The sequence below is a fragment of the Argiope bruennichi genome, chromosome 6, assembly GCF_947563725.1.
Source record: "Argiope bruennichi chromosome 6, qqArgBrue1.1, whole genome shotgun sequence".
NCBI classification, from domain to species: domain Eukaryota; kingdom Metazoa; phylum Arthropoda; class Arachnida; order Araneae; family Araneidae; genus Argiope; species Argiope bruennichi.
The window spans coordinates 120,288,239-120,310,927 of NC_079156.1; the positions used below are offsets into that span (position 1 = coordinate 120,288,239).

Here is a 22,689-nt window from a genome sequence, read left to right on the forward strand (position 1 = left end):
AGAGCTAGAAATGGATGACTAGCAAGAGCATTGAGGAGTTGATGGAAGAAAATAGCCAGAACTACCAAAGCGCTTATGTAACTGTATTCTATATCACAAGAATAAGTTTCAGAGAGGATTTGGTGAGAAGAGGAAGAAATAATATATGTAAAAGATCAACAGTCCTTCAGTGAAATAAGGGGGATGCTGAAAGCATGAGAAATTATCGCACCCTATATGGAGAAGCATTGCCCTGATGTGGCAGTAGATTATTAATTATGCACGCTACAAATTCATTTAATGACAATGCTGTGTCTAATTTCGCCACATTTCGAAGCGCAGTCAAAGAAAAATGTGTTTATACAATTTTCTTATTTAAAAAATTGTAATTATGCATTGTAAATAATAAATTACGTTATTATAAATTTGCTAGCTTATTTTTTTCGGAATGGAACGCATTTTTCTATATACATTGATTCCTAAGTGAAAAAAAAAACGAGCGAGATTTGGGAATGAATTATATTCGTTAAGGCTGTTTTCACTGAACTCAATAAAGATTTTTTTTTAATACAGGAGAATGGGAGCAAAATTGATATCTTCGAAAAATTAAAAACTGACAATATTATGCAAATTTTTTTTAAAAATGTTCCAACATCTTTTGTTTCAATGCTTACTTCTTTAGCTTATAACTAAAAATATATTTTGAGCAAAGATGCACATTATATTTAGTCCCAATTAAAGTTTAAGTACCAAAAAATATTTTTTGTATATGTGTTAAATTTTTCCAAATTCCAATTCCTTAACCTTAGAATTTTTAACCTTAGAAGATTTCTTAACCTTAGAATTTTTTATATTTTATTTTTTTGAACTAAAATCGATTTTATCGAAAAAAATTGCGTAGTTTAAAATAGATCCAATATTTTTTTTAATGCATAACTGGAAGCCTTATAATAAATTTTATAAAACTTCTTTAAAAAATTAAGACACTTGGAACAGTTCAAAGAAATTTAAATTAGACCCAATATTTTTAATATTCTAAATAAAATCTTTCATTATATTACTAGCGGTTAATCTTGCACAATGGAAAACTAACGTAACTTATTTTAACAAGTATTTTGATTTAAGAAATGTAAACAATTCGAAATCTTCTCTTGGCCTTTGAATACCTTATTATCAAAGTATCATTTAATTTGAATTTATTTTGGTTAATTCGATAAACAAAGCCTTATTAACAAGTATTCTGATTTCAGAAATGTTTTCGCTAGTTAAATACAACCTTTATATCCTACGTGATCATTAGGAAGTGTTTTTAAGGTTCTTAATTCACAATGACTTCACTCTATATAAAGCATTAATTAGAAAAAGCAATAAAAACTTCAAACTTTTTAAACACTGAAAATTTCAGCATGAAAATTTTGAAACGTAAATACATGCAACTTGTTTTGTTCATTTTGATGTTTTTATCATAGTATTGTAACACGCAAAAAATTTCTACACTATTCCAAATTACTGTATCATTAAAAATTGTCTTTTTATTTAATTATCGATAACACATAATTAAATTAAAAGACAATTACCTAACTAGATATCTAACTAATTTTATTTAATAAAATTAGTTAGGTACATTAATTACGTGCAAAAGCAATGAAAAACATTGCACATAATATTTTGTATTTAATTGAAAAATATTGCACTTAAATATTTTAAAAACTTATTAAAACTAAAAAAAAATACCATGAAAACAAAATTTCTATTACTAGAGGTCTGATTTTTTATATTTTAAAATTATATAGAAATATCTTTTGTACAATAATATAATCCTAAAAACTTAAACTTTAGTTATTATTTATTCATTAAAATTTTGAAAAATTTCTATGACCTACCGAAGGAATAACCACGTGCTAAATTTGGTAAACGTGCGCTAGATCTAATAGTCTGTTCTGTAGACTGTATGGCACAGTTTTTAATCATTCGTGACGCATCACGCATGTCTTATTCTGCAGATCTTTGAGCTAATTAATATTATCATGCGAAAATAATCGACACGCTATGGTTTTTCATTTTTTTTAAATTCAAAGTTTAAATTGAATTCTGAAAAAAAATCGACAAAACAAAATTTTAAAGTAAAATAATTTTAATTAGTGCATGCTGATAACTAGTTTTTATCACGAATTAGTAAGATAATTATAGTAAATAATTATTATAGTTATTATAGTTATAATTATAGTAATAGTTATAATTATAGTTATAATTATAGTAATAACTATTAGTAAACTAATAATTCTAAAATATTCACATCAGTTCTCTAAAAATAATCAACAAGCTTTAAGCCTATATGTAAAGACGAATTTATTTGGATCACTTTGCGTAAAATCCGTAATAAGAAATCATTATTCTAATCTTCTCCTTTCCCACTGTGTAATTGCGTTATTTTTCATTAAAAAGCAAATAAATTAGCAGAATATTTTATCATACTATAAATAAAAATCATTGGATTATGTATGCATGTATAGATGATTATTATTATCTTCTCATAAACAATTGTGCCAATTTTCAATCAAACTTCGCAAATTTATTATTTAAGAACCAGTGAAAAGTACTTCATCGTTTCAACGTTTGAAAGGTAATTAAATATTCAATTATATAATATTGCTGTTTCTTCTCAGGATTTCGGAACATATTATTTTTCAAGAAATATTTTACACCATTTTAAAATAAAATTTTTTTTCAATGATACCATTTTCAATTCTATGCAATAATTTCTTCAATTTTTATTCATTTTTTTCAAAATTTAATAAATAATTGAATAAATGCAGACGATTTTGAATTATAGAAATTTATAAATATTCTGTTGCTAAGAAATGGTAAGGCTTAGAACTATTCAACCTTTATTTTATATTTCTATTTCATTTTTTAAAACAGTTTTGGTGACGTTAAAAAAATTCTGCTTTATTTAATTAGATTAAAAAATTTACTGCTGATAAAATTTGTCACTTTTTAATTTTGCTTTCTGCGAAGTAATAAATAAATAATACAGCAATTGAAAAAAAAAATAGAATTTCGAGTAGCAATTTAGTGATATATATAAAAGAAAACTTAAATCTGGCACCCAAATTGAAGAACAGGAGAGAAAAATAATGCTTTTACGAGGAAATGAAACAGACATCCGATGACAACAGTAGCTTTAGGCTATTAGGAAATAAAAAACATTGCGTCTGAGTGAATCGAATGATTTTAATTCATTAACTATTTAATTAATTACCTCAAAATATTCATTAAAGCCTTTATTATACTTCAGCATTTGAGAACAACATTTGAAGTATTTGCGTAGCAAATGTTAATATGCTATAGAAAAATTAAATATCGCCGGTTTTTAAAAATCATTTGGCTTATTTAATATCCTCAGTTAAATTAAAAAAATATTTCAGACGCTAAAAGAATTTTGTGAATTACATTTAATACGAAAGTAGTTCTTGGATTAAAAATATTTTAAAAAAAATGTATTTGAATGGCTAGGAAGATGGAGTTAACAAGTAGTAAAAACTAAAATTTCGTGTAATCTTTCTGTGTTGCCAAATTTGAATAAAAAATAATCAGTTGTTTAAATAAATAGAGACAATGTCTAGAATAAGATTAATTCAAAAAAGAGAAAATTTTTAGACTGTTATATTACGATTCACTATCACAAATATTTAATTTTTTTTAATTCAATATTTTTAATACCGAAGTAAATTGTTTTGGTAAAATATTCAATAACAATAAATAGGCAAATTACATCTAAAATATTCGCACCAATTTCATAAATTAAGTATACAATAAAAAATTATCAACATATAAATAATTTAGAGACAACTGTGTAACACAATAATTCTAAAAAATTAACTGGCATGTCATAAAATTCGATCTTTTTCATCCAAAGTGCAAGCTTCTGTTGAATCAAAATTTAAAATAAAACTGATAGAAATAAAGTAATTTATTTTACCTGCATACAAAAGGGTATTCTATTAGGTTGCGCTGCATAAAATCCATAATAACAAATCATTATTCCGATTCTTTCACACAATTCTCAAAGAAGAACACTAGCAGGTGCAAATAGATTCACACCACGAGCGCGAACCGGAGGATGCCTCATTCTATCGAATACAAAAGAGTTTTGACGTGCATAAAAGCAATCGTTTAAAATCGAGGCTTTTAAATTTTGATCTACTAAAGCATCTATCTATGTGGCTCGGTCTAGTAGTTATTTAGTCTAATTACACGCTCCAGGTCAATTTAGGCATTAAGAAGACGAAACGTCGGGAGTAGATCAGAAGATTCATCAGTTACGCCATTTTTCTTGTTCATCAAAAATGTTCTGCGATATCCTTTTTTATAACAATGGGATATTTTAAGGATTGTTTGGGAGAATTAGCGTTTTCAAGCACAAAGGCTAAGTGTTTGCTTGATATTTGCCCTGTAAACAATTCATTTTTAGTGATGGAATATATAAACATATTTTGATATTCTAAATGGAATCGTGAATGTTGAAAAGAGTTCGCTTGTTTTGGAGAATTTTCAAGTTATATCAGAAATTACTTGAAAATGTTTTATTTATATTTCATTATTTTGTATTTTTTCTTTATGCTATATTTCCTTTTCTTTTTTTAATATTTACTTGAAAACGATTGATTTTTAATTCCGAATAGTTAAGTTGGAAAGAATAAACACAAAATGAATTATCTACAGTGCCTAAATAGGAAAGAAAAAATGATAATTCTTATTCTACAGTAATACGAATTAAAAGACAAAAATGCATACTATAATTTTCTTTTACGCATTAAGTTTTTAAAGTAGAGTCATATTAATAAATGAGAGCCATTTTTTTGTTAACATTTACTTGAAAATGACTCATTTTAATGCGAAATATTTTCACCACTATTTTGAGATAACGTATTAATTGTGAATTCAAAAGAAAGAAAATCATATTTTCACCTATCCAATGATTCGTTTTTAAACAGACGCATATGAAAAAAAAGATGGAAATAATTATTCCGAATTACCAAACATATTGTGCAATTACACAAATATTTTGCTTTATGAATAACAAGAGATATCCGAATTTTCTTTTGTGCAAAGATTTGACATTAAATAGGCCACATGAATTAGCTTAGAAGTTTTATTTCAAATATTCGTGATAATGGAATTAAAAGGAAATATATAAATGTATATAATATAAAATTTAAAAAAAAACTATTTTAAAAATCATAATATTGAAGATAACTGCTTTTCTTTAAGGAACTTGATTGAAGCTAACTTAAATATAAATGAAAGTATCAAGAAAATAGACTTCAATAAATTTCTTTAATAAGTGGAGAATTTCTAGTTAGCTTGGTTTTCCATATGTCTCAACCCGAATCGGTTAATTATACAGATAAAGTTAGTGCACTTCTTGAATGTTTCTAATGGTATTTATAAACCAGCAGTTTCTAAATTTCTACGATTCCTAACTGAGATTCATCCAAGGTGCTTTATGAAAAATTCCAAAAAGAAATTGGAAAATAATCAGTAATTTTGAATAGATTATGTAAAAAAATATTTTTAGGTTATATAAAAATTTATTGAAGAAATTAAACAGCAAATACGATAATAATCACTGGGAAATATGACACTGTTGAACATTACATATTTTTTCAAACTGAACACATCCTCATACCATTTCTCTTTGATAACTGTGAGGTATATTGATTTTTATATTTACAATCGCCAAATATTCATTTCTTTATAAATAAGTATAAATATTTTGATAAAAAAATAATATAACACGTTTTGAAAACGGACAAAAAAGCGTAAAATAATTTCTCCTAACTCCTATCAGATTATCCTGAAAATTTGTGATTGTGAATTTTACAAACTTATGCTTTTCAGATTCAGGGAAATGTGAAAGATTTGGAGATACGTCAAAATCTTGAGATCCAATTTTTTATCGGTTACATTACTTTCTCATCTTATACTTTATATCAGAAAGTAAGAATGGAAAACCTGTTTATATTAACATAACAAATAACATTATTAATATTCTATTAATTAACTATTAACTAACATTACTATTATTACTATTCTATTAACTAACATTACTATTATTACTATTTTATTAGCTAACATTACTATCATTACTAATTCTATTAGCTAACGTTATTACTAAGATTCAAATGTAGAATAGCATTTAAGAGCAAGTGATATCCAATATATAATTCAAAACACAAAATTTCATATATAAACTTAATTTACACCAGGTTAAAATCCTTCTAAGCAAATCCAAACTGTTTTGGCAGATCTCATATCACGAATCAGAACAGAGAAGTGAATGATTTTTCTTAGATTCTTATTTTTCGGTATTTATCTGCAAAGAAATCATGCATTCAATTGAATTTCTCTTTGTTGAAAACGAATTGAAACGCGGTTCGAAAAACAAAAAGATCTGTAAGCATGATACATCTGTGCTAATTGCAATACAAAGATTTTTCCCTTTCGTAGATATGAAATAATGATTCATACAATGAATCTCCAATGAATCGCTTTTTTTACTTGTAAAATAATTTCAAGAGAAACTCGCTAAATAGGTAAGAGTCGATTTCATGCATAAAAATCTTTGAAGATTTGCTATCTTTATACACGTTAATTAGATAAAAACGCTATTGTAGCCCACATTTTAGATTTTATTCAACTAAGCAATCACCAATGCCAATGAATCATTGTTTTTAACAATGCCACGATCAAGCGTAATCAGCATCATTATCTTTGTTTTCATGCCCCGACTTCCGAAAGCCGTACGATCAAAGGAGCACTAGTGATACGATAACCCATATCTATTCAAACAAAAATAATCAATGTAAGAATCGTATTTAGATAAAATCTTGCAATTTACGGGAAAGGCATGCGCAAGTTGATTAACAATGAAATGAACTAATCTGAGCAGATTTCAATTGCTTTGATGATTTATCGGAGAGACTTTCTAGACTTTTTTCCTGTAATAAATTCTAGTGAAATGAGTTGGTAAATTATTTTGTCATTCATATCTGCTCGTATGATGAATACGTCACATTTGTGCTGTGACTCGAAAATTAGGAATATTCCAGACAGATAGATTAAGCCCTAACTTAAAAATAAAAGCTCGGTATTTTTTTTTAAAATTTCACAACTCAGAAAGTAATACAGGAAAATAGTAATAGAGCAAAAACATATCGACACAGAAGAATTCATATTATATATATTTGAACACAAAAAATACAGAACCAAAAACATACAACGAAATACAAATTAGATGCCACAATAACAATAATTATCACTCATATAAAACAAAACTAAGAAGGGTTTTAGGAACATCGATACATCTTACAGTACAAGAAGATGTGCCCATCTTGGCGGGAATTTTCTTGTTAATAATATTTCATATCTGATTGTGATTCATTAACTGACGAAAATTGTGGAAGAAAATATTATAACAGAGAGCTTAAAAAATAAAAAATATGTATATATATAATTTGTGGAGCATTTTAGATGTAACTATATAATAACATTAGAAGCTTTGTTTAATTGCAGGGTATCTATCTACTTTATTCATAATGTTCACGAATACTCAAATCAAAACAAATTATTTAAATCGGATTGAAGCAAATGGAGCTCTATTAGCAACAACAAAAAAGTGATGCCAAATACAAAATAAAAATTATTCTGAAAGAAAATTTTAGCAAAAATCTTCAATTTGATCCATGAAAATTCCTTCAATTTGATCCATGAATATAATGAATCAGCATCAATGTAAAAATAAAAAAAAAAAAATTGCAGATCTCATCTCATTGGTCTTTATCATTTATTTATGTTAAGTTTATTTGCACACAGATAAATAAACCAATTTAAATGTTAAAAAAATCTCAATCACTGGATGCCAAAGCAAAAGCCGGGAATTAGCATCCAATAATGATTTAATGATTCAGACAAAAAAGGTGAGAATATTTTGCAACTCCACCTAATATTATATGTAATTAACGAATGATAGTGTTCAAAATGGATTATTGTAATCATATCGTCTGCCCATTGATGCAATCATGCATATGTGTATATATGTGTGTGTGTGTCTACGATGCTGACATTGAATATCTTCATCTGGGAATATAGGGTGTAACTAGTGCTTGTGGTTATTCCGTATTTTATATCTTTGTAATATAGACCCAATGCAAAAGGACAGCATATTCTTTGTTGCCAGTCTGAGTGAACTCAGGCGAAAGTTTTCGAGAAGACATTGTGGCACTGTATTTCGCCATTGGGTGTAAAAATTCCTGGACACATATTATATTCATTATTATTCTTGTAATAAATATCCATGATGAATCTTTATACTATATATAAAAGAGAGAAATAAACTCCAGATATTTTCATATTCAAATCATTCAGGCTTTCAAGCAGATCGTGTGGTAGTAATAGTAGTAGTAATAGTAATAAGTAGAATTAGTAAGTAGTAATAATAAGTAGCAGTAGTAATAAATAGAATTTCTCTAAGCATTATTGAGGTGTGTAACATAGAAACATTCTGAAGAAACGCAACAGAATATGGATATTATGTACATTTAATATAAATAAATTAAATTTACATAGTGTTACATCTTATAATAAGGATGATAACACAGAAATTCTACAGTGGGAACCAGAATTATAACCATGAGGTTTAATCAAGATAACCTCAAAAAAACTCCGTTTTCATTATATGTAAACAATTACATGATACAAGCTTATTCCATTTCGTTATAATTTATGCTCTTTAATGGATCTTCAGTGTGGAAAACATCATTGAAGATGCAGATCATCATCGATTATTTTTTTATATAATGGCTTAAAATATTACAACCCTGATAGTTACAAAGATATCTTTTCCGTTTTTTATTATATAGAAACAATAAGCATTTAAAAATAAATATAACAGCATATAGATTACCCTCAAGCTACATATTTGAAAAAAAAAAAAAACAAGTAATCTTTTGTGATCATAAATATATTTCCTCTGATAATGCATTTTCATTTACTGTAACAATAAAAGGAATTCAATGTAATGTAATGTAATTCAATGTAATGATTTATTTTAAAAAAATAAATGTCTTTTACCATTTTAAGAATAAGCTAAATATTTTACATTATTTTAAATACTTTGCTAATCTTAGATCACTATATCTAAGTTTTTGAATTAGATAAATAAATCTAAGCCGGAAAAATATATTGCATGGATTGTATGCAATATAAGTTTATAAATCGATTTATATGTAACTCTTGGAGATAAATTATATTTGCTTGAAAATTTGAAAATATTTCATTTGTGATCTATCAATAAAATGTTAATATTATCAACGCTTCGACATGTTGATACTAATCCAGCTAAATGCTTTGACAAATTAATTTTATGGAAATGTTATTATAACATGTTTACTTTTTATGTGCTTTGAATTGCCTAAAACTTCCAATTATAAATGAATATAATGTTTTTTAGTGTTGAATTAATGATTGTTTTTAATATTTTGATTTATTATTTTTTGATTAATCATCTCATTGGAATTAATATTCGACTAACATAAAATATTGTTTAAACATGAAAAACACTGACTAATGCTTTAAGAAACTAAATTGCATGCAAGTTTTGTTTTTTAATTTGTGATCAAGGAATAGAAAAGCAAGTATGCATAAAGATTTTTAATTCTGGAAGGGAAACATGGGGCCAGTTTAACTCATGCTATAAATAAGTAAGTCCATTTTGTAAGCATTGGCGCATTTTATGAACATAACAACTAAATAATAACAATTTTTACTTATTAAAGTGCATATAAATAAAAATCTTAATAACGTTTATTTTTTAGTATTCTTTTTAATAATAAGAGCACTTACTGTGTTTGGCTATGTTTTGGCGTTTTGTAAAGATAACAGTTTGACATACAGCTACCAAATTTGGTCTAAAAGAATTAGAATGGTGAAAATGAGCAGTTTTGAGCGATTTGATTAATATTTTCATTAGCTATTGTCAGAAAAATTTAATTAGTAAATATCAAGCGAAGTTTTTTATGATAAATTTCGAAAATTTTATTACATAAAATTATCTTAACATCATTTAAAAATTCCAAAAATTGTCTTTTTAATTCCTTTAATTATTTTTAATTTAAGTTACGAAAAATATTTCACCTACTTTAATAAATTAAAAAATGTTTTAATGCATAACTTGTTTGCTTCAATATTTTTATTGTTGCAAAGAAATTCAATCGTTTTCATTAATACATTTTAATCGCTTGTTTTTCTTCCGTTTGTAAAAATCAAAGATTGAAAATTTTATTTATATTTTCATATTCTTTAGAAAACGCCGATATGAATTTTTGCTTTTAGATTTTTTTTCAATTAGTTATATTGTGTTATTTATAATCAAGGCTCATTAAAATATGAGGAATTTCGGGAAATAAATTCGGCATGTAGAATAATTATACTGACTATTCTTTAATGTTTTTAACAAGTAATGGATGTTAGTTAAATCCAGATAAATATGTTTTTCATGCGATTTTGACACCTGATGACTTTATTCAGACTAGAAAAGTGAGTGTAAGACAAACAAAAAAACTCTATTTAAGTTGCTAACTCGATTTGAAGCTTAAAAATACTTTATTGAAAGAACCGTAAATAACTAGTCATGTATAAAAGAATTAATTAAAACTTTGCGCAATTAATATTTCAGGTGAACCAGTTGATTCTCTGAAGCAGCCATTAATAAATAATGCTTCATTCGCAAGCAACAATACAAACGGAAGCTCGTGACAATTTTAACTATTCTTAAACGTGTCAGATTCGTATATGACATATTTATTGCTTTAACTTATTTCTAGATAAATCATTCTATGGGTGGAAAGACAGAATTATTCCCCTTCCCCATACTTCAGACAGGAAAGAGGATGCTATAATTTTAAGTTTCTGTTCTAGAGTCAAGAATTTGAAATATCTCATCGTGAATTTCAAATGAATTTTGATTACTATGCCTACACATTTCTGTTGTTTCACAAATTATTAACGCATTGTGGACATATTATTCAAGTTACTCTTTATTATCTGACACACATTATTATCTGACAATATTATCCAACAAAATTATCCATATAATGACCAGCATGAAATCACCATCATTATAAGTAACTCAATATTATTAATCCTCCGATTCGAAAAGTGTATGTGAATATAAATAAGACATTACTGAAGAAAATTTTCAAAAAAGAAAGGCACGAACGAAGATAAAAGGATAATTTTATGTTCGGAAAAATAATTTAAATTAAAAATATAATTATTTAATAAATTATTTACAGAAAAGTTTAATAATATGCAGAAAAGAGGAAAATATTATAGTTTATCAATGGTTACAACAAACACTTAGGTTACGTGACGATTTTTGGCGCAATATCGAAATCAAGGAGAATGGAGACAAGCTATCAGTTTCAGAACCGGAGAATCGCGAGTAAAAGACTAAGACTTGATTCCTCAAAATTAACGTAATCCAATAGTATTAAACGCTTTTGCATTGATGTGATGTGGAAGTTTAAAGAAATGAATGTCGGTTCAAGGACTGCCCTCGTCATCTAACGGAAGTTTAAATTCATGAGATTCACTCCAAAATAGTCCTCTTATAACTTCAAAATGGATATTTATTTAAAATTTCAGAAAAATCTCCGTTATTTGATTACAATTTAAAACGACAAGATTAATTTCTAAATAGTTTTAGTATAGTTTCAAAAGGAACATAATTCTAAAAATTCAATTAAATTTTTATCACCCGATTATGATACAAAATGATGATGTTCGTCCCAAAATAATGTTCCTGTTCCATTATTTAAACGAGGTATTAATACTTGAATGAAATTTTCATCATCGATTATGATTCAAGATGACATGGGTCGTCTGAAAATAACATTCCTGTAGCTTCAAAAGGAAGCATTGATCAAATAATTGATTTAAATTCTCACCACCCATCTAATGACGATTCAAGATGATATGGATCATCTCAAAATAATGTTCTTAGGGCTCCGAAACAACGTGTTAATCAATTAATTTAATTAAGTTCTCATCATCTGATTATGATTAAAGGTGACGGTTAGTCTCTAAAAATGTTCATGTAACTTCAAAATGATACGTTAATCAAATAATTGATTTAAATTCTCATCATCTATCTAATAATGATTCAAGATGACATGGTTCGTCTCAAAATAATGTTTCTGTAGCTTCAAAACGAGGTGTTAAACAAATAATTAATTTTTCTCATCATCCATCAAATAATGATACATGATGACAGGGTTGGTGCTAAAATAACGTTGCTATAACTTTAAAATGAGGCGTTAATCAAATAATTGATTTTAATTCTCATCATCCATCTGATTATGATATGAGATGATACAGTTCATCTCAAAACAGTCTTCGCATTGCTGGGACATTAATTTAATAGTTAAATTACATTTTAAAAGTTATGCTCTGTTTAAAAATAATGTTAAAGAAATTAAAAAGTGCATTTGAGAATAAATTGTTGTCAGCATTCCAAAAGTATTCAAAGCAACAATTACATAACATGCAATAACTGCATCAAGCAATAATTATTCAGCATGCAATTGTTTTATTTAAACCTTTTGAACATACATTAAATGTATGTTCAAAAGGTTAAAGAAACAGAATTAATTTTTAAATAAAATTTTGATCGTGCAAATGAAACAATTTTATGTTTCAACAGTAGCGCAGGAGAAAATAGGGGAAAAATATCCCTAGAAAATACAGGAGTGTAGAACGGAACTTAGAATAGAAACAAAGTTCTTAACCGAAACGTCACCCTTTTGAACATACATTAAATGTATGTTCAAAAAGTTGAAGAAACATAATTAATTTTTAAATAATATTTTGATCTTACAAATTAAACAATTTTATGTTTCAGCAGTAGCGCAGGAGAAAATAGGAAAAACAAAATCCCTAGAAAATACAGAAGTGTAGGACGAAACTTAGAATAGAAACAAAGTTCTTAACTGAAATGTCACCTCTCTCGTTAGAATTGATTGATTGGCAACTTCCGAAAGCTCATTTTGTTCGTGAAGATAATCATTGCCTTTTGGCAATTTCCTATTTTCGACCCAAATGATGTTATTATCCTTCTAGGTCAATTTTTAAAAAATTGGAACTTTAAAAGAAGAAAAAAAAAGTTTTCCTGTCTTGTTTTTGTGTTCTTAATTTATTTAATTTCTCGTCTTTCACATAATCGATGTTCGGATTTATATTGTTTACTTCATTAACTTGTTGCTAAATGATGAAGTACTGCTCACTTAACCAAATCGTTTCTGGTGCAATTTTCGGAAACGAGGAAACGGAGTAAAGATAATTTTTCTTATCAAATTCACGTGGAGCGTCCAAACCTGTTTGATGTGATAAAGTCGTGATTTGTTTGATCGGAGATGACGTGCTTTTTATGTCTATTCGTACTGACGTTTTAATATGAGTTATTTTATTCCGTTATTCTTGTTTAAATTTCACCCTCTTATTATTTGAATAAACAGAGAAAATTATAGTTTTTTGAAGAAAGAATATGAATATTACTATTCCAAATTTTTTATTCATTACTGTTGAGTTCCTTACATGTTATGAAAACCATGGAATACGTGAATTTCTACTAAGGCAAATTATAAACCGATTTACAACAAAATATTTGAAATTATTAAAACACTTTTCTTTGATTTGTTAGAAATACATAAAATATTTTAAATAAAAACTGTACACTAAAATCGTATAGGATACACTTTTTGACCTCATGATGATGTTGTTCGTTTTAAAAGCAATGTTTGTAGTCAATATCTTTATATTGACATTTCTATGCTAAAGAAGATGGTGAACTCTATTAAGTATTTTTGCGAATTGTTCACTTAGGGTTATGAATTTTTTTTATGCGTGTATTCAAATATAAATACGCCGGCTACTTTTAAAACCTTCTTAAAATGAAAGTTATTATGATTAAACAATTAAAAAATGCATAATCTTTAAAAATTCGGAAATATTCCAAGCGATTTAATTTTTAATTTTTCTTTCTTTTTTTCCCTACTACTCAATATAAATTTATTTGAAAAAAAAACTATGTATAATTTTGTAATTTCAATTAAATGCTAATTTTTTTGAAATATTTTTGCACATACGTATCTAATTTTCTTCAGAATTTGATGTTTCTCTAAACTAAAATTGACTTAACTATCTAAAAAACTCGTTAACATAAAATCCTTATCCTGTTTTTTTTTAATGTTTAACCGAAATTCTTATTATCATTTCTATCTAATTTTCTCAAAAACAAAGACACTTGGACTTTTTCGAAGATTAAATCTAATTACAGTATAATTTTGAGAAAAGTCATTAAAATATTCTTTTTTCTCTAAGACTTTCAAATATTCATTTTATTGAACAATATATTTTATAATGCTATTTTAGTTGAATGTAAATATATCTTTAGGTGATGAAACAATAAAAATAAAATTTCCCTTTTTTTTCTTTGTATATTTCGTATAAGAAAATTTACTTGTCGCTGCAATTTATTTCAACTGAAATCAATCTTCTTTTTCTTGTTTAATCATAAAAAGAATCGCCCTTAATTTCATAATCAGTTTAAGTCAAAAAATTTTTTAAATTATATTTGCCTGCAATCCAACAATTTAACGACATTACCAGGTATATTGATTGAATTTGTCAAACAATCTTTACATTTACATTGCAGATTTGTAAATTTTTATAAGAACAATCTATTTTTTTAAACAATATATTTTTTATGTAATACAATATTTGGACTAAATTTTCTTCTACTATTCAAATATTAATGTCCGATAATTTTTATGCACAGAAAAATTTTAAAATAACATATATCTATTCAATAACATTCCTTTCTAAAACAATTTCTGAAAAAAATATCGTTTTGGTAAAAAATGGTCTTGTTACGCTGATTTAAATTTATTGGTTGGAAACTTACAATCAAAACAACAACCACAGTTGTTTTGGAGAAAATAGAGTTTTATAAAAGAAATCTAGATTTTTCGAGGATTTTATTTTAAAGGATCATTCATTTTAAAGATCTAAATTTTAAAGCCAAATGTTCAAAGATGAAAAATATAACGTGATGTGAATATTTAGAAAAAGGATAAATAAAGCTTAACATTATTTAATCTATTCCGACGTTTCATTTATACGGCAATAATCTGAAACATAACATGAATTCAGTTTAAGATAATCAATGAATTTGCTTTCTACATCAAAGTAAGAACTAAAGAATCGATATCGTTATCGTTATTGGGAACAAATAAAATAAAACTTGCTGTTAACAGTATTTAATTTATAAGATAACTGATTATCATCATAGATATTGAGTTAAATCCTTAAAAGTTTTATCTCAAATATGTTTTGTCTTTTATATTTATCAAACGAAAATATGGTGTTAATCACAGAGAACGAAAATTCTAGATTAAACGAATGACAGCATTCTTAAATCCTTTGAAGATATATGTGGGAAAATTATACAAGTAACATAAATTAGAAAATTCCTTAGATAAGTTAAATGAAGAGGAAGTGAAGTTATGAAAAAGAAGAGAAAAGTTTCTGCCGATATAATAATTTGTTATGTTATTTATTGCCTTTAATTTTTACTTATATTTCGAAGAAAAAAGAATAGCACAAAATTAATAAGGTATTTTTATATCTACATTTAAAGAATATTTATATTTTATGTTTTTAATATTATTACAATTATTTTTTTGATAAAAAATATCGTCTGCAAGTTAACTAAATAATATTTACACCAACATTTAAAAATTATTTACATCTACATTTTTTCTTTTTAATGCTATTCCATTTAAATTATCCATGAAAAAAAATGTTCGTTTGTACGTTAAACAGATAATAAGGACTCTTTACATCTACATTGAACTTTTTCATATTATTGAAATTACTTATAAGTGAATCCTTTATCATCTGAACTTTAAAACTGATATTTTTTTGTGTCATATTTCTATTAAAATAAATTGATTTTAAGTCTTGGTGTATTTTTGATCCACAGATGCAAATTATCGTCTGCTTAAATTTATATTTGAGTACACGTATGTCTGATATTGAATGAATTGCTGATGTGTAATGTAGGTCGACTTTAATGAAAAAGAATATATTTTTGCACTGTTATCCATAGTAACTAAAATTCTTTCTTGATGGCAAAATTGTTTATAATTACTACTGGAGGCTTCGACTTATGTTCGCTTTCGCACACCAAACCCGCTGTTGTTCTCTAAGCATGAAAGTTCTGAAATTTGTGAGGTTTCCTGAGGGATTGATTCTTTCCTTCCAAACAACAAATGTAAATTAAAAAAAAAATTGTTTTGAAAATGTCATGAACAAAAAAAGTTCAATTCGAATTAAAAAAAGAATTTATTTATCATTAGTTAAAGTTTAGAAGATAATCACATCATAGTTTTATCTTTTTTGGTCGGAATGAACAAGTAAAACAGGAAATTAAAGAAATTAAACTAATTAAATAAAAACTTTTTTAAAACAGTTAAAAATACTAATATTTCATATTGCTTAATTTTTAACTAAGAGCACCTTTATGAACAATATTTTTAATGTTACCTACTTTAGATGGATTCTAATTTTAGCTCTAGATTGGTCTTTAGACAATGCTACATACAATTGACCATGTAAAATTATTGCACTTTGATCATTAATAATCAAACAAACTTTCGCAAAATTTTGAACTTGTGACTTATTGATGGTCATGGCGAAAGCTTGACCTTTTCAATACAATGGCATATTTGCATTATTTTTTAATTGGTAGAAATGCATAGTATATGAAAAACTATGACTTTGTTGTGATACGTCAATGTCTTAACATGCAAAATGCAGCGCTCAATCGTTCTGACCACAAACCGAGAAATATCGTTGAACGTCTCCTTATTAATAATAATAAAAAAAAAAGAAACGCAGGTTTACACATGTATTGCTTAGGTATTCAGACGACTGATAGCCGAGAAAGGAAAAATTCCTTTTACTCGGGAAAGGTAAACAAACCGGAATGTTTTACATCAATGTTAGCACAAATAATGTGTTTAAAAGTAGAATCAACAAATAATATTGTTTTAAACTCATTTGTCATAAATTTGGTATTAATTGAAGCTTTACCTTTCCTTTATTTGTCACATTTAATCGCCAAGTAAATAATAATTTTCATTAAGATTTCAAACAATACTAGCAAAATAATCACTATCTACCTATTACAAAGCGAAATGTTTAAATAAATTTTGTTTTTATATAAAAAAGAGAAAAGTGACTGAATATATAAATGGTTGCCGAAATTTTGGAACCAAAATTTGTAAGCAGCTTTCAATACATATAAATTTCAAAGGATTTTTAAAAATTAAAATAATGGGCATTAACGTATATTCTGTGTAACTCACAATTTATTGGTTGATTTTTAAGGAAGTTTTTATTTTATTTTGATACTTAAAGAATCTATAGCTTCCATATTTTGTTAGATAAAAAAATTGTAGGGGGGGATACGAGTGTGCGTGTAATTATAATTTTCGTTATAAGTTGACGAATAACAGGTAAATGTGTATTTCAAATATAAAGAAAAAAAATTGAACAGATATTTAAGTATTATCTATAAATTTTTTCAAATGGAAGAGAATGTTGTAAATGTGCATTTATTATTATTCATTTTGGACGGAAAATATTATTTTAAATAAATATTTTAATATAATCAATTTTCTTGAGTTATAAAGAATGTGAGTGCATTCGTAATTGATTTTGTTCCTGTATCTGTGATTGATAAGAAAATGTCTTTATGAATTATAAAGAAAATGTTTTTAATAAATGTTTGATTCTATATGTTGACTACTTCAAGCTGAATTTTTTTTTAATATTTTAAACACGTATTTTCGAACAATTATTTAACGCAGAAAAGAATATTTTAAATATCAATTTAAAATTAAAAACTAAAATGATTTGTTCATAACACAAATAAAATATTAAATATTTTCATTTTAATATTTAGAGAATATTTGATATTAATCCTTTTAATTTCTTTTGATGCAGTAATCTAATACTACCAAAATATGCTTTTTTTATTTACTATTATTCAGCTTCAAAGGATGGCAAATGGGTGACTAGAAAATTATTTAGAGATTATCCACATTCCTTCTTTCAATCTTTTTCGCTTAATTCTGTTTTATGAGAAAAATTCCACCTTTGCGAAATCCTTCCATGCTTCATGACTTGCAACACATTGACGGATAAATCTCGATTCATTTTGCTTCTGCCATAAATGAAGCATGACATTGAAATAAGAAGCGATACTTCTAACATATTCTCACATTCTCAAAAAGGTAATCATAAATAGGCTTTTAATATCGAGGTCTGTACGAAGATAAAGAATTACAACTGGCAATTACTATGCAATTACGAAAAAGTTCTTTTTTAGCTGTTTGGCAACGCATTGATTATTGCAGACGATTATTATAATTTGGAAGTTCAGAAGACAAGAGTTTTCAACTAGGGTTACGCTCCGTGATTTCTTTTTTTTACCGGAACTGATAGGTGACTGATTGAACGATTTTCCACTTTGGAAAGCTAGGAGGTAACGCTACGCTAGAAAAGTTTTTCCACACATTTGGAACCCATCTTTTATAAATTTGTTGTTGTTTTCAATCCAGGTAAATCAAATGGCAATTTAGTTTGAAGAAATAAAAATATAACAACTTTTTATAAATAGTCCATTCTAAGAACTTATTTTAAAGCACCATTAATAAAGTTTTTCTTTTATTAATTTATAATCGCAATAAGCATAGAAATTCGAACTCTACAAGATTAAGTGATTAAATTTTTTGTGCATACGTTTAGAACAATGTCTCCGGCTTTATAAGTTAATTATGTATAACATATAATAACATTTTTCAGGATATATTATGTTTGATTCTTCACAAATTGAAATTAAATAAAACAGACATACTAATAATAATATTTGAAACTTAAAGAAATAATTTTATAAAGAAAATATAATATTTTATGATTTCAATAAATTAAATATGAAGAAAGAAAGAAATATTCTGTTTAAGAAAATTAAATTTAGTATTATTCGATTTAGAAAGATTTAGACTTCTTTCTTAATCTCTTGAAAGATAAAACGAAGTTTCAGAGCAAGTATAATATGTTTTACAGTTAGATTTGTAGAAAGGTTTCGAACATTGAATCAAATGAATTTAATATATGGTAAACATTATTCTTAATTTTTGGAATTGAAAATATATAATAATATTAAAATAGCCAATAATATTTATTTCAATCACCAATCTAATATTTTAAGTAGATACTGATTAAAATCAAATAGTTTGGCATACACTTGATCATAAATGGAATAAATACAGTTCAGAAAGTTAAATAAAAAAATCCCTTCAAATTCATTATAATATTTTTATAAAAACTGAAATCCATTGGTACATTTAGAAATAGATAGATAAATAGCCTTAATTGAAACATTTAGAGATTTTAGAATAAATATTCTCTGTCAGAGAAATATTGTTCAAATTACAATACACGGAATGAATATAATAAAATCCTTTTTTTTAAAGAATATTATATCTGATATGTGATTTTTCTACAGCACATTGTAATTAAATATGTGGAAGATGTTTGTACTTCAAAGAAAACTGTATTTTTTAATTCGTTTTAAAAATAAAAATTGAATTATTTGATTTTGCATCTGATGCACTGAAAAAGAAAATGAATATTTGGTGAAGTATTAAAATTTAACTTAACAACAGCTGATATATTTTCTTGTTAATTGAGATTAAAATAATTTCATGATTAATATTTTTAATACAAAAAACCATCTCAGTATAAAATATTATAAAATACAAAATCCCTTCCGTTTTTTTAAAAAAATTAATGCAGAATTTCAATTAAATCAGACGAAATTTAAAGAAATACCGATAATTAATGAAGTTATTATTCGTTTTTTAAGTATTTCTAATTTTTCTTATTAATACTGAAATTTAAGAAAGGTTTTAAAGAAGGCTTTGAGACAATTAATCATACAGTTAATTTTTCATTGATAAAAACATAAAAATAAACTTACTCAACAATTGTTCCAGAGATAAATGGAATTGTTAATTATCTGTTTCAACTTTTAAACTTTTCTTATAGTGTTTATTCTTCCAGAATTTAACTAAAATGACTTTTCAACAGTTCTTCGTATGTATTTTTGTTCTTCAATCATAAAACGAGATTTCATTTGTTCAAAAAACTTTACCTTCTTTGTCTTCGATTAAATGTGAGCGTTGGATTTTAATTTTATTTTAGGCCTCATTAAATGCTACTCAAAACTACTTTTCTTAGTTACAATATTATTTATTATTTCGCAAAAAATCATCTGAAGATGACAAAATTTTTGGACAGTAATTTTTAAACTAATAAATAACTTTAGAGTTCTTCTAAAACTAATAAAATTGTTGCCAAAATATTTTTAAAAAAAGGGAAAGAAACATATCAAAAAATAAAGGTAGACTATTTGAAAATTTGTGAATTTTCTTACTTAAAAATCGTCTGCATCAGCTCACTTATTTATTATATTTTGAAAAATTAATGAAAATTGCAAGCAAATTTCTCGAAAACGAAATTATTAAAAAAGGTAAAAAAATAATTAAAATAAAGTAAATTGAAAAGCAAATAAATAAAATAAATTTAGTATTTTAAGAATGGTTTAAAAATATTTAATGTAGACTACTTTGTTCTAAATTTATAGCCAAAAAGCAAAAAAATTCGGTAAATTTCTTATTTAGTGAATAGTTATTTAATTTTCGCATGTAAAGCTTGTATTTAATAGAATAAGTGTGCTAATTTTCAATGAATTCATTTAAAAGGAGATATGAAATGTATATACCTGTAATGATTTTTATTTATATTAAAATTATTATTATTTTGAAAGTATTTTTAATTTTGTTTTAGATATAAGTTCTAATTCTTTTCATTTTAGTCAAATTTGTTATATATATGCAATACTTATGCTACAAAAACTTTTTTAGACGACGTCTAATTTCTTATTTGTATGCACTAAACATATAAAATAACTTAAATGTCTAACGCATGACAAGGATTAATTGCCAAAAAAACTCACCAAGGATAACAATAGATTCAGGAAAAGTGCTAAATTTACGCCAAATGGTAATATTTCGTTGCAATTGTACGCCAATTCCATAGAAGGCGTTTACTGAGATAACACCGTTATTACAGAATACGCGAGAAAATTTCGGAGAGAATAGTTCTGTAGGTTTAATTAAAACTTTTAAAAAAAAATTTGTATTTTAAATTACATTATACATATAATACTATTATAAAAGAAAATAAAATCTTTTATTACTAAGCATTATCTCTTATATGTAGACATACCATTAATTTCATACTAAAACAAGTTAAGTTATCGTATTTTGACCTAAAATGAAATAACAATTGAAGAGATTTTAAGAGATTTTTAAAGCAGGCTAATTTATAATGTAGATAACTTAATGGCATCAGTTTACATTGTTTTACATAATATACAGTGGCTCTCAAAAGTGTTCGTACACCAACAAGAATCAAATAAAAACCTCATTATTTACCATTATATATTCTTATTTTTACATGTAAATTTTTTCATAGAATATTTTTACAGTTCTTAATAAAGCAGTGAAGAATAAATTTTAATTACGATGCAAATTATTTTTTAAAAAATGACAATAAATAAAATTGCACAAAAATAGGACACAAAAGTGACCATACACTTTAAAAAAACATAATTAAATATGAAATTTTCTGAATTTTTATAAATGTTTAGTATTTAGTAGGATATCCTTTATTCTTTATAACAGCTTTTAAACGTTTGGGCATAGATTTAACTAAACGGTCGGTTACTTCTGCACCGATCTTGTTCCATTCTTCGATCATTACTGCTTTCAATTGAATTTTCGATTTGATGTCGTGACTTCTTATTCGCACCTCTAATTCTTCCCAAATATGTTCTATAGGGTTTAAATCCGGTGATTGAGCTGGTGTTTTAAGGGTTTGAGGGCAATGATAGAGGCAAAAAAGACGAACATTCATGGCCGTGTGCTTAGGATCGTTGTCTTGGTAATACACAAAGTTGTTTAAAATGCCCAATTTTTGTGCTGACACTTTTAAATTATTATTGAGAATATTTATATAAACTCTATGATCCATTATACCATCAATGAATACTAAATTGCCTACTCCAGCCGCTGACATACACCCCCAAACCATGACACCTCCACCGCCATGTTTTACTGTTCCAACTAAATTCTTGGGATTAAGTTCTTCGTTTTTTTTTTCTCCATACAATGATTCTCCCATCCGACCCAAAGATGTTAAACTTACTTTTATCTGCAAGTAAGACACGATTCCAATAGCTCTCTGGCTGGTTTATCATAGAGTTGGCAAATTTAAGCCTAGCAATTCTGCTCTTCTGACTTACAAAGAATTTTCTTCGTGCAGAGCGGCCATGTATACCAGCATTCCGAAGAATTCTACGAATAGTTTCACAGGAAATAGAAGTTCCATTTGATTCATTATATTGTGAAGTAAATTTTATTGCACTCATACATGGATTTTTTAGAAATTTACTCA

The 22,689-nt window shown here is 26.0% G+C and overlaps 1 protein-coding gene across 2 annotated transcripts in view; it reads right to left on the reverse strand.

Moving 5' to 3' along the window:
- LOC129972986 (uncharacterized) overlaps window positions 1-22,689 on the reverse strand; it is an 80,781-nt gene that overhangs the window by 33,385 nt on the left and 24,707 nt on the right. Inside the window, exon 1 of one of the 2 annotated variants that reach the window (XM_056087321.1) lies at window positions 3,962-4,025. The exons of the other annotated variant lie outside the window; for it this stretch is intronic. Within the exon in view, the coding sequence (XP_055943296.1) occupies window positions 3,962-4,021 (60 nt within the window). The 5' untranslated portion in view covers window positions 4,022-4,025. Of the gene's footprint in view, window positions 1-3,961; window positions 4,026-22,689 lie in introns of those variants that run through there. 2 annotated transcript variants of the gene reach the window in all.